The 13,379-nt window shown below is 49.7% G+C and overlaps 1 protein-coding gene across 1 annotated transcript; it reads left to right on the top strand.

The window, feature by feature from the left end:
• The first annotated feature begins 3,853 nt into the window (after window positions 1–3,853).
• LOC130493260 (mamu class II histocompatibility antigen, DR alpha chain-like) lies at window positions 3,854–11,634 on the top strand. The gene is made up of 5 exons (XM_056866959.1): window positions 3,854–3,920; window positions 6,752–7,009; window positions 8,487–8,768; window positions 10,977–11,114; window positions 11,300–11,634. The coding sequence occupies exons 1-5, from the start codon at window positions 3,857–3,859 to the stop codon at window positions 11,632–11,634; spliced, it is 1,077 nt and encodes a 358-aa protein (XP_056722937.1). The 5' UTR covers window positions 3,854–3,856.
• The last annotated feature ends 1,745 nt before the right edge of the window (window positions 11,635–13,379 follow it).

The raw sequence follows: 13,379 nt of genomic DNA, 5'->3' as shown, positions 1-13,379 counted from the left end.
ATCTGTTTAGGACTCAGATGTTCAGCCGGCCTTGGAATCTCTTTCTTTTTTTGGGGGGGCACAACCAGACCCCATCTTGGGCAGGGCTCAGGTCGCCTTCATCTCTTGGCCTTTCAGCCCCGAGGTCCCCCCAGAACCCCCTCTTCTGACCACTGCAACCTTGCGTGCCTCCTCCCTGGACACTTGTGGTCCAATCCAGAAGACCAGGAGGAGAAGATGGAGGCTCTTCCAGGGATGTGTCAGGGAGGGTCGGCTGGAGTCCCTCCAGCTACCAGACTCTGGAGAACTGGATTTGATACCCCACTCCTCCACATGAGTGACGGGCTCTAATCTGGTGAACCATGTTGGTTTCCCCACTCCTACACATGAAGCCAGCTGGGTGACCTTGGGCTAGTCACAACTCTCTTAGAGCTCTCTCAGCCCCACCTACCTCACCGGGTGTCTGTTGTGGGGAGGGGAAGGGAAGGTGACTGCAAGCCGGTTTGATTCTTCCTTAAGTGGTAGAGAAAGTTGGCATATAAAAAATAAATTCGTCTTCTTGTTCTGTGTTTTATTTTCTGTTTCATCTTGCCTGCCTGCCTTTCTCTCCTGACAGTGTTGTAAAAAGTGCGCTGGTGACTGGCACCATGGACTCTGCTTAATTTGTAATGTTTACAAAATCACAAACCACAAAATCACACAAGGTTGGAAGAGACCACAAGGTTTAGACCTTATTAGAGATTTTAGATCTTATTAGAGATTTTAATGGAAATTTATTGTGTGCTATGATGCTACTGTTTTAACTATAACTTAAATTACTGTGTTGTTGTACTGGATGTGAGCCACCCCAGCCCCAGCCCTGGTAGGGGAGGGTCGGAATAAAAATCTAATAAATAAATAAAATATAAGATAGTTACCCACTCACCCCCAACTCCCTACTGCTCCTTTGCGGAGGAGTTTCAGTCCCGGCATAGATTACAGCATCCGGGCAAAGTATCTGAACCAAGAACAAAGGAAAATTTCACCTTTTGAACCTCTCTGCCTGCTTTGGTGAACACCTCCCTCCAATCCAGAGTTAGGAATCCTGGGAGATACCCCATATTCCTCCGATCAGGTTACCTGTCATGTAGCCCATGTTCCAAACTACAGACCAGGTTTTAATGACCATCATCCATCATCTTCCTTTGGCAGGTAAGCCAAAATAGGCTATCTCTGAGTGAAAACCCAGTCCCTGTTTTCCTGACTCTCTGGCACATTTTATTGCACTCCTCTCGTGGAAACAGTGATCATGGTTTCAGGGATTCATCGATGCTCCCTAAGCATCCTATCTTCCTGAATACACCACACTGGCATCCTCAGAGATTAAGAGGACCTCTCTCTGGAGGAACAATGGGGGAGCCCCCGCTGGGCACACAGAAGCTCTCAGGCAACATCCTTGGTATTGCCAGGCTGGGGGGCGGGGAGAGACCCCTCAGAGCTCCAGCCAGCCAGAGCAGCCACTGGTCAGTCCCAACATGAGGCTGCTTCTTGTGTTGCGGACTTCTTTGGCACAAGTGGTCTCCCCTTAGAGGCAGGGTGCAGCCATCAGGACCACCTGGGGAGGTTAGAGGAGCAGTGCAAGAAAGTGTTGGAAGGGTATTTTTTTTGGGGGGGGGGCTTTGAATCTCCAGAGGAAGAGGCCAGAAGGAATGGGTTGGCACCTCTTTGGGGTCCAGAGGACCTGCTGTACATGCAAGTGCGGGGGGGGGGGGGCTCTTGCAATCAACCCTTGTGGGAGTGCGTGCATGCGTGCGTGCGTGCGTGCATGTGTGTGTGTGTGTGTGTGACTTATGGTGACCCCTAGTGTGGTTTTCAAGGCAAGAGACATTGAGAGGTGGTTTACCGTTGCCTACCCCCATGTCATGCCCCTGGTATTCCTTGGAGTTCTCCCATTCAAATACTATCCAGGGTCAACCCCGCTCTGCTTCCAGAGTAAGATTTAAAGTATTACAAGATGGGAAAAAAAGAGGAGATTTAGCTGTACCAAACATCAAATTGAATTGTCATCAAACTGAATTGTCAAGTTGAAGCATTAGACTGGATATCAGTTTGGATTATCGATCCAAAAAGGAGAAGTGTAAAATTGGAACTAATAGATGCTAAAGAAGGAATACATAACTATGAAGGAAGAAGTCATTAAGAACAATTCAAACGCCAAATGGAAGACATGTTTTGAGAGATGGTTTGCTAAGCATATGGTTTCAATGCAGAGGTTTCAATGCAACTTCACCATTGACATCTCCAGTTGATGCTTACTGTGATAACAGCACATGGCTGAAAATGGACTATATAACTTATGAGAATATGATGGATAAACAAGGGAAAATAAAAACTTGGCAAACAGTTAAAGATGAAGGACAAAATATTCCGGGGTTGCGACTTGACGGCACTTTACACACACACACATTATATCATCAAATGGCCTCAAAACTGAGAGAACAAATAACCAAAGAAGGTGGAAACTTAAGAAAGAAGATGACTTTTGAACTAATTACTGGAGACTTAAGATATTTATTAGGGGAAGTTTATAAATTGCTATTACAATATGACACTGAAACAGAACAAGTCAAAGACTGCATGATAAAATGGATGCAAATTTTTGGAAGAAGCATGCATATGAGACAGTGGGAGGATCTTTGGATCAAGTTTACAGAATTTCAAATATTAAGAGAGTACTGGTACAAAATGTTTTTAGATCGTATATTACTCCTAAAAATATAGCAAAAGCTAACAAAGATTTTAATGGCAAATGTTGGAAATGTCATAACACAAATGCAACAATTTATCGTATGTGATGGACATGTTAGAAACCAAGAAATATTGGATAATAATACATGATGAAATGCAAAAAATATTAAAAATTAAGTTTGCATTGAATCCAAAAACATGCTATTAAATTGGTTCTTGTAGGTTATCCGGGCTGTGTAACCATGGTCTTGGTATTTTCTTTCCTGACGTTTCGCCAGCAGCTGTGGCAGGAATCTTCAGAGGGACAGTGAAGGACAGTGTCTCTCTGTGTTACTCCTTCAGTGTTCCTCCTCTGAAGATGCCTGCCACAGCTGCTGGCGAAACGTCAGGAAAGAAAATACCAAGACCACGGTTACACAGCCCGGATAACCTACAAGAACCAATGAACTTTGACCGTGAAAGCCTTCGACAATGCTATTAAATATTTTGCCAAGCAATATTTTAAAAATACATAATGAACTGTTTAAGTATATGGTGACAACGGCAAGTGTGATATATGCGGCAAAATGGAAAGCAGAGAAATACCCAGAATTAGAAGAATGAATAAACTAACAGAGTATGCCACAATGGCAAAATTGACATCTTTTACACAAAATAGATCAATTTCAGAATTTCAAGAAAAATTGAATTTTAAAAAATATATAGCTACAAATCAAGAACAGAATTAATTCAAATTAAAAGCAGAACAAACAAGATTTAGGTAATATATGTGTAATAATTAATGTGTTACTAGATATGGAAAATATGTTGAGAACAAAGAGTAATGTAATTCAAAGAAGCTGATAATCGAGTTGTAATTCTGAATGATAAGTTCCCATGTATTGTTATATTATGGTTTATGTTTCTTTCGCCTTGCACCAGGGCAGGGCCGGCAGCTTCTGGCTTATGAGTTCGCGTGGCCGGGAGTTCCGTCTATCTGCCGCTCGGTCCTCTTCTGGGGCTCTTTCACCGGGCAACAGGCCAGTCGGCACCCGGGTCTTTTCTCATTGGCCGCCTCATTGGCCGCTCTCCTCCCGGGCTCAGCCCGCTGCCCCCCTGGCTGCCCGCTCTTCCCCGTTGGGCACGTCCCGCGTTGGAGACGGCCGCAGGAATGGGGGGCTTGGCGGGGTACCTGGGGCTGCTGCTACCCCTCCTGGGGGGCCGCCTGGTGCCAGGTAAGAGAGACACCCACCCACACACCCGGTACCTATGGCCATAGGGAAGGAGTGGCAGAGGATGGAGTTGGAGGGAGGAATGAATGAATGGGCAGGGAGGAGGGCGGCTGGGAGGACCGGCTTTCCTTTCGGGAGGGGGAGTCAACAGCCGGAGTCTCTGGGGGAACAAGGGGGGCTCTCAGGGGTCACTTCAAATTGGGAACTAGTCCATCCTTTGCAAAGGGGGATTCTTCTGCAGAGTTTGACTCCCAGCGGAGGAGAGCGGAAGGAGCCCGCGACCAAATCGCCCATTGAAGGGCAGCGAAGGGCGGCGGCCGGGGGTGGGGTGGGGGACCAGATCCTCTGTTCCGAATGACTGGGCGTCCCCCCCTCACCCCCCATACCGGGAGTCCAGTTTGGCGCCTGGTGGTGGGGTCTCCACTCAGAGGGGCAGCCGCGTCTTCTCCCCCCTCCCTCCACCGCGCCAAGGGGGGTGGGGAGCTCGGCGTCTCTCTTTTTCCAAAGAGAATCATAGGATCATAAGAGTTGGATGGGACCATCAGGGTCATCTAGTCCAACCCCCTGCACAATGCAGGAAATTCACAACGGTCTCCCCCCCCCTGCAGTGACCCCTACTCCATGCCCAGAAGATGGCCAAAATGCCCTCCCTGTCATCATCTGCCTCTCACGATCTGCCTAATCAAAGATGTGGCTGGTGAATGACAGCCGGGCAGAGGTGGATCTACTGTGAAGCTAATGAAGCTTAAGCTTCAGGGCCCCGTATCCCAGAGGGGCCCCCTGAAGCAACTTTTTTTAATGTGAATTTCTCAACAAAATTGATGGAGTTTTTTAGTGACAGAATCATAAGCCAATGGGTTGAAGTACTTAATACTGACTTCAGAATATGCTCTAATACCCATTTCATATGGCCTGAAAATGTCCCTGTATTTGGTCAAATTTCAAAATTTTGTCAGGGGCTTGCAGCACTCAAACCCCCAGCTTTAAGGGCTCACTTAGCTCACCAGAATCTATTCATAGCCTACATTTTGGCAGCTGGATCCTCGAATCCTTTGTTGATGCACGGCTTAATCGTTCTATAGTTTTATTCCATCACTGTATGGCCCATTTTCAAGGACTCCATCCCACCACCCTGTTCTCCACCATTTGGGCCTCAAGGTCCTTGCAAGGGCAGCAAGGCCCTTTGGACCTTGCTGGATGTTGCCCTGTTGTTGCTGGTTACAAAGGGGCCCCCATAACAGTTCAAGCTTCAGGGCCCCAAAAATGTAGGTCCTCCACTGCAGCCGGGGAAGGGGACATCCCCTGCCAGCCACACCCCGTTCCCTCTCCAGTCTCCCTGGCCCCAAGGCTCCCCTTCTGGATTCCCCTCAAGCCCTTTGCCTGACCAAGTCTGGAGGTGCTGCTCCCAAGGGCGGCAGGAATTGGGGCGGGCTTCACCATTCCCCCAGGGCAACTGGGCATTTGCCCAGAGGTCAGTCCCACTAAGGGCCCTTGCTCCCAAATAGGGGTGCTGAGGATCATTCCCTAAGAAGGCCAAGAGCCTTATGCCTCAAGTCTTTGGGCTGCCGGAGTTGTGGGGGGAGGGACTTCTGGGGGGGGCTCTCTTTCGGAGCTGAGCCCCAGCCAGCGGTAGATCTACTATGAAACTAATGACGCTTAAGCTTCAGGGCCCCTGATCCCGGAGGCCCTTAGGCTAGAGCCAATCAGAACCATAAAATGACATCCGAATTCTCAATTCTGGCTGCGCTCGTCTCGCTTGTGCATTTTAACACCAAAACTCAGATTTTCACCTTTTTATCCCAACGAGCCCCCTACCCCACTGAAGAAGATAACTGCGGTTACCCAGGCCTCGATGCTGGTGAGAAGGAGCTCACTGTATGGCCCATTTTCAAGGACTCCACCCCACCACCCTGTTCTCTGCCATTTGGGCCTCGAGGTTCTTGCAAGGGCAGCAAGGCCCTTTGGGCCTTGTTGGATGTTGCCCTATTGTTGCTAGTTGTGAAGGGCCCCCCGTAACAGTTCAAGCTTCAGGTTCCCAAAAATGTAGGTCTGCCACTGGCCCCAGGGTAAGTCTGCCGGGACCGCAGAGTTTGCTCAAAGCCGCTTCTCTTCTGGCTTGGAAGGGGCAACAGAAGCACCTCCTAGAAGCAAGGGAGTGGGTCCTTGCCCCGCTGCTGGCTACAAAGGCAGGGGGTGGGAGTGGCCACGACCATCTCCCTTTGGAAATTCCTGGAGATTTGGGGGTGGAATTTGGGCAAGGGAGGGAACTTAGCAGGGATGTGATGCCGTAGAACCCACGGAGGAGAGGGTTTTCTCTTTCCTCAGTCTCCTCTTCCTTTGGGAGGGGGCAGGGCTGTGATGCGGATCCCTCCACCAGCATGCAGAGAGGGTGGAGGGCAGCCTCACTCTACCGGGATTGCAGGTCTTCTGCTGGGGGGCTTCCTTCGTCCCACCCCCTCAGGGTGAGGCCTCAGGGTTGACAGGGATGAAGATGGGGTGTGTGCAGAAGCGGCATCACCTCCGAGCTTTGCTCGGGAGCATTCAGGAGGTGCTGCTGAGAATGGCTCCATCCTCCCGTGTGAATGGTTGGAATCCCCCGAGCTATGGTTACCAACCTCCAGATGGGGGGATGGGGTTCTCCTGGAATTGCAACTGATCTTCAGACCATAGAGATCAGTTCCCCTGGAGGAAAGGGTGGGCTCTACGGCATCACATCCCTGCTAAGTTCCCTCCCTTCCACCCCCAAATCTCCAGGAATTTCCAAAGTTGGCAAGGGCAACTCTGCCCTGGCCCTCTGGCTCACGCCTGGCCTTTCTCTTTTCTTGCCTGGACAGCGGAGGACGTGATGTCTTTCATGATCTATGCGCAGCGCAGCCTGAGCTCGGAGAAGGGGCCCGGCGAGTACATATACGAGGTCAACGGTGACGAGTTCTTCCACGTGGACCTGGAGCACAAGGAGACTGTCTGGCGGCTGCCCCAGTTTCCAGATGGCATCGTCTTCCAGGGCAAGGTTGCACTGCCCTACATGGCCTCCCTCCGCGGCAGCCTCGACAATTTCATGCGCCGTTCCAACAACACCCCGACCCAGAACGGTACCGCTGGCCCCATGCAGCTCCTTGTGTCAGGGGGTTCAGACGCACCTGCCAACCTAGCACCTGCCCCCTCTGTCCTCCCTGCCCTCAAACTGAGACTTTTTATTTCCCTGAATTGGGAATCCACCTGAATCTGCCTTCACATCACTTTCTTGCCTGGTCCCTTTAACTGCAGATGCTGCTGGGGATTGAACCTGGGACCTTCTGCATGCCAAGCAGAGGCTCTGCCACTGAGTCACAGCCCCTCCCCATTTCTGAAATCCTGGTTTCAGTTGATTTTTAGATGCACTTCCAGATCTGAAGCTGCCTCTAAGCGGGTGTAAGGCATGGGAGAGTCTCCCCTTCCCAGCCTGCCTCAAGACTGACGCTCCTGCGGCTCATCCAAAGGGTCCAAACAGTTTATTATGGGGATCCAAAGTGGCTTACATCATTCTCCTCTCCTCCATTTTACCCTCACAACAACCCTTTGGGGTAGGTTAGGCTGACTTATTCAAAGTCTCCCTGCAAGCTTCCTTGGCAGAGGTGGGATTCCAACCAGGGTCTCCTAGATCCTAGACTGACCCTTTAACCACTACACAATCTGGGAGACCCAGGTTCAAATTTCCCACTCATACCATGGAAGCTCACTGGGTGACCTTGGGCCAGTCATGGTCTCTCAGCCTAACCTACCTCAGGGTTGCTGAGAGGATAAATCACAAATCACAAAATCACACAAGGTTGGAAGAGACCACAAGGGCCATCCAGTCCAACCCCCTGCCATGCAGGATCCCACAATCAAAGCGCTCCCGACAGATGGCCATCCAGCCTCTGCTTAAAGACAAGACAAGGAGAAAGATGTAAGCTGCTTTGGGTCCCCATTGGGGGGAAAGGTGGGGTATTAATTAATAATTACACCACACTGGTTTTCAACAGTAATGGCTCAAACGGGATGATTCTTCCCTCTATTTACTGTCAAATGATAATATCCCTCCATTTCCCTCCACTGTTCCAGAGAACACCCCCCATCCAGACTTGTTTCCCCTTCACATCCTCCTGAGAGACCCTCCCCAGGGGAGGCTGCCTGTTGCCCCTTTTGCTGTGGGGCTGGTGGGCCTCCAGAGCCCATCCTGTGCCAGGCGGGTCCGGACAGGCACCCTCCGCACACTGAAATTGACCCAGATGTTCATCTAAGGAGTGGGGTGTCTTTCCTCTTTGTGTTTGAGTTAAGTGCCATCAAGTCGCTTCCGACTTATGGTGACCCTATGAATCATTAACACCCTTGCTCAGGTCTTGCAAACGGGGCTGTGGCTTCCTTCATAGTGTCAATCCATCTCATGCTGGGTCTTCCTCTTTTCCTGCTGCCATCAACTTTTCCTACCCATCAACTTCCCTCTTTAGTGAGTGCAAATTCCATTCTGGGACCCTTTGGGAGCTGTCAAAGGGGCCTTGGTCTGGGATCCTGTAACACAAACTCTTGTTTCTCACCACTCCCTTCTAGTCCCCCCGAAGGTGACGGTGTACCCAGAGAAGCCGGTGACCCTGGGGGAGCTCAACGTGCTCATCTGCCTGGCGAACGAGTTCTCACCCCCTGTGATCCGCCTCACCTGGCTGAAGAACGGGCAGGAGGTGAAGGACGGCGTGGAGGAGACAGTCTTCTACCCCAGCACAGACTACTCCTTCCGCAAGTTCTCCTACTTGACCTTCATCCCCAATGCTGAGGACATCTACTATTGCCGGGTGGAGCATGAGGGGCTGGCCCAGCCCCTCACCAGGGAGTGGAGTAAGGACAGGGCTGGGGAATCAGGACAAGTGCGTACTTGGGGGGGGGAGGGGTTTCTCACATCACCATTGCAGCATCACACGGTGGCTCCCATATGTGTCATGGCTATCGTGGATTGCATGCCAGTCTTATGAACTGACAGTCTTAAGAACTGACAAAGCCTCAACAGCAAGATCTTTCAGGGGAGGCATTTCAGACATGCAGCTCACAGTCACACCAAGGGATGAAATGTGAATGTGTGAATCAGAGCCTTTTTTCAGGCCGGGCAGGGGAGAGTCCAACTTGGGAGTTAGCGGGGATGGTCCAAGAGACTCTTGCTCTTTTTGCTTGCTGCAATGGGTCAAGATATTATTATTATTATCTTTGTTCATAGCCCACCTTTTCCACAAAGGCTCAAGGCAGATTCCAACATATGAAAAGCAATCCGGTCAGAAAGCAAAGATCTCCAAGAAACAGTGAAGTAGGGTTAGGATTACAGAACTGGACAAACAAGGCAAATGAAAACTGGTCTAAGGTGTGAGACATCAAATGCAGAAAGGGGGTTATGAAGGGAGAGGACGTTGCTTTAATAACATCCAGATCACAAGATGTCATAGTCCCGCTGTACACGGCATTGGTCAGGCCGCACCTGGAGTCTTGTGTGCAGTTCTGGAGGCCTCACTTCAAAAAGCATGTGGACAGAATGGAGCGGGTACAGAGGAGAGCGAAGAGGATGATCGGGGCCTGGAGACCCAGCCCTGCGAGGAAAGGCTGAGGGAGTTGGGAATGTTCAGTCTGGAGAAGCGGAGATTGGGGGGTGGGGACGGGATATGATTGCTCTCTTGAAGTATTTGAAGGGGTGACACTTAGAGGAGGGCAGGGAGTTGTTCCTGTTGGCAGCAGAGGATAGGACTCACAATAATGGGTTTAAGTCAAGGGTGGAAAGGTACCAGCTGGATATTAGGATTTTTTTTTTTTTACAGTAAGAGTTGTTCAATGGTGGATTCAAGCTACCGAGGAAGGTGGTGAACTCCCCCTCACTGGCAGTCTTTAAGCAGCGGCTGGAAAACACTTGTCTAGGCTGATCCTGTATTAAGCAGGTGGTTGGACTAGATGGCCTCTATGGCCCCTTCTTCCAACTCCATGATTCTATCAATAAGGGAGGTGATACTTACAATATGTACAATAAAGACTGCAACAGACTGCATTCCTGTTCCGTTATAATGGTGCCTTCCTGAGGTATTCCACTACACTACAGTTCCAACCCTTCCCTAAATGCCCACCTGAACAATTCTGTTGTGCATATTGTGTGAGAGGATAGGAGGAGAGGGGCCTTCCCAGCCTCCTCAGGCAGGCCGTTCCGCAAGGTGGGGGCCACCCCAGAGAATTCAGACAAATGGGCAGTTGTCAACTTTACCTTCCACAAGACACCCTCATGAATGACAGGATTCATCCCTGTATATGTTTTGGCTCTGCTTTTATTGTGTATGTTTTTAAACAATTAGCTTCCTTGGTGGCCCAGATGAGGGTAGAAAGGTGGGGTATAAATTTTGTAAACCCACAAACCCCTCCCCAGCAATATTGTCTCCCACTGTCCAGCCTCCCCTTGTAAAGCTGCTCCATCTGTTTCATGTACCTTCACCACCATTATGACAGGCAGAAATGCAAGAGGTGAAGCAGTGCCTCTGCAGCTCCAGTCTAATAAGGGAGGGGCCATTGGCTCAGTGGGAGAGGGTCTTCTTGGCATGCAGGAGGCCCCAGGTTCAATTCCCAGCATCTGCACTTAGAAGGACCTGGTACTGGTTGATGTAAAATTTCCAGAGAGCCACTGCCTGTCAAAATAGACATGACAATGATGGACTGAGGGCCTGGTGCAAGATAAGGCATCTCTGTGTGTGCATTCCCTCAACCTTTTTTCCTATTGCTCTTTGGGCTGATCCTGCAGACGCCCCCTTCCCCGGCCCAGATCTAGTTAACGCTACTCATGCCTTACCCTGAAAAAGGACACAGCAACACCTCCAAATGTACAGGAGAAACTGCGTAGGGAGCTGATCCACACTGGGACGGCTGCCCTTGAATGACTCCACAGAGGGTTTTTGTGCCAAAGCCGGGAGCAGAACTCTTCATGATACCCTTAAAGGATCCCAGGGAAAGAAATCATAGGGGAGGCGCACTGGATCATGTCCCTGGTTTTGCCTCTGCTTCTGCTAACCCGCCTTCCTTTCTCAGATGCTGACATGGATAAGCCCCTTCCGGAGACGGCGGAGAATGTGGTGTGTGGCCTGGGCCTGGTCGTGGGCATCGTGGGTATCATCGTGGGCATTGTCTTCACCATCAAGAGCCGACAGATGAATGAGGCCAACTTACGCACGTGGACAGGAAGGGAGGAGCAGGAAAGAAGAACTCCATGTTGGGGAGGGGGGAGTTTGAAATGACATGCTTAAACTGTCAGGGGAAAGGGGTCTGGCTGTGTGAGATGCTCCAGAGGGCTATTCTTTGGAGAATGACTGGCCAGGCGCATTCTCACATGCTCTGTTCTCCTTCCCTTCCAGGTAATCAAGGACAGATGTGCCACTCCCTTCCTGTCAAGATCTGTGCCTGCCTATTTCCCCACCTGTGTCCTTCGCCGCTCCTTTCTTGGCAAAGCCTTTCTTCCTGGAGAGAGAAATGGGGAGGGGGGCACTTTCCTGATCGATGTGGCCCCTCCCACCAAAATGGGGCCCACACTGAAATGGCCCTGCAGAGGCCCCACCAGCTGGCTGCCCAGGAAGGGATCAGAGTTTCCCCGCTCAGCAGTGCCCCCAAAGGCAGACCCCAAAGGGTGGCTAGCTCCAGCCCCCGCTGGACCCTCAGCAATGCTTTCCATTTTTACAACGGTCAAGTTTGATCTCTTTGTCTTGCTTTAGCATTAATGGACCAAGTAGTTTCCACTCCTCCTGCTCCAGCATCTCTTCCCAAGACTCTACTCCCATCCTTCAAACCCTCCAGTTCAGGGGTGCAGGTGGGGATTTGCGGTGAGATGCTCTGTCTCTCCCTGTGTGTTTTGTGTGTGGGGGTGGGGGTGGCTCTCTCACACCATTTCTTGTTCCAGAAATCTCTGGAAAGAACTTGCTTGAGATCTTGTATGGAGCATGTTGGCCGTTTGATTTCTACCATGTCAGGAATTTGGAGAGAGCCTCCCGTGGTCCTGGGCGTTCCACCACTAGGAAGTCTGAGATCTTCCTGCTTGCAGTCAGTTGTTGAGGAAGGAGAGCTGTCTGGGCCCTGCCTTTGGACTGGCTCTTCTGCCTGACAGGCAGAAGTCATGCAGGTGAATCTTTTCTTGGCAAGGAGAAGAAACGATGGTGGAAAGTCCACCCATCTGCTCCATTTCTCTGCTGTAAAGGGCTTGAGAGCAGGGCCAGTAGAAAAAGAAGCAACCCAGGAGAAATCTCAGGAAGTCACTGACAGTAAGGGAGAGGACACGATCCATCCACCCAGGGGTGGACAGGTGGTGAAGCCACCAGAGGACTGTGCTCGGAAGATTCCTATGTTCATTGTGAGCCCAGCAACTCCTATGCTATAATCCTGGGTTTAGATCCCAGGAAGGACCCCCTTCAGCAGTCTGCAGCATGAAGCCATGCCACGGTTCATGCTGTTGATGTGACTAGGCTCTTAGAAAAGACCATTTCCTGAGAAATGATATATTATCTTATTCAGCCTGTCACCAAAGCAGGAATCAATGATTTACTTTACTTTCAAAAAGCAAGTCTTTTTCTTGAAGTGTGTCAAATAAATTTATAAACAGTGGGTTTCTTTTTACCATTTATTTCACATAAATTATCTGCATGTGAATATTTACACACTCTTAAAAACATGTCATAAAGTACAAACATTATGATTCTTTTACATGTTCATTTATGCAAGCAGTTTCAAACAATCTTTATTAGCAATTTCTCTATTTAGGTTTTCAAACCTTAAACCTGTAATGCACTTCATTCAGGAATATATCAGTTACAGAAATCATTATCTGTCCTTACTCCAAGACTTAGAGGAGAAAGACCCTTAGTTAGTGGAACATATTCCAAGTCAGTAAGATAGCTGGCTATCATAATAGGATAGCTGACCTTGCAGCTGTACGTTTATCTTTTCCAGGTCAGGGAGGCTTTTATTCTTAACATTTGAGCTCCATATGAAAGTCTGATAGGTAAATTTCATATTTTACTCACCATTGCCTATGACAGCCACAGCTTCCTCTAGAGCAAATCCCCCCTCCGCGCTCAGGCCAGGCTCTTCCATGATCAGGGTTGGGGAGGCTCTTGGAAAGTGATTTTGCTATATAAACATGCTCTGGGCGAGGCCTCCCCATGGCAATACCCCCTCCCCAACATTTCCATATGATCACTTTTCTGAAAAAGGAATAAATTGGATCTTTGATTTTCCAAACGCTTCTGAGTCTTATTGATTTGTTTTACAGCAGGGATGTTGCAGAACTAAAAATACAGGAGGGACCACAATGATGTGGCCAGGCCTTCCCTGCATATTGTGTGTCAGCAAACACATCTTTGTGGTTTATAAGGCTGGAAATAAGATAGCCAGTGTGGTGTAGTGGTTAAGGTGCTGGACTAGGATCTGGGAAACCCAGGTTCGAAT

Source organism: Euleptes europaea, chromosome 1, assembly GCF_029931775.1.
Source record: "Euleptes europaea isolate rEulEur1 chromosome 1, rEulEur1.hap1, whole genome shotgun sequence".
Classification (NCBI taxonomy): domain Eukaryota; kingdom Metazoa; phylum Chordata; class Lepidosauria; order Squamata; family Sphaerodactylidae; genus Euleptes; species Euleptes europaea.
The sequence above is the reverse complement of the archived record's forward strand: the minus strand, read 5'-3'. Positions and strand labels throughout refer to the sequence as shown.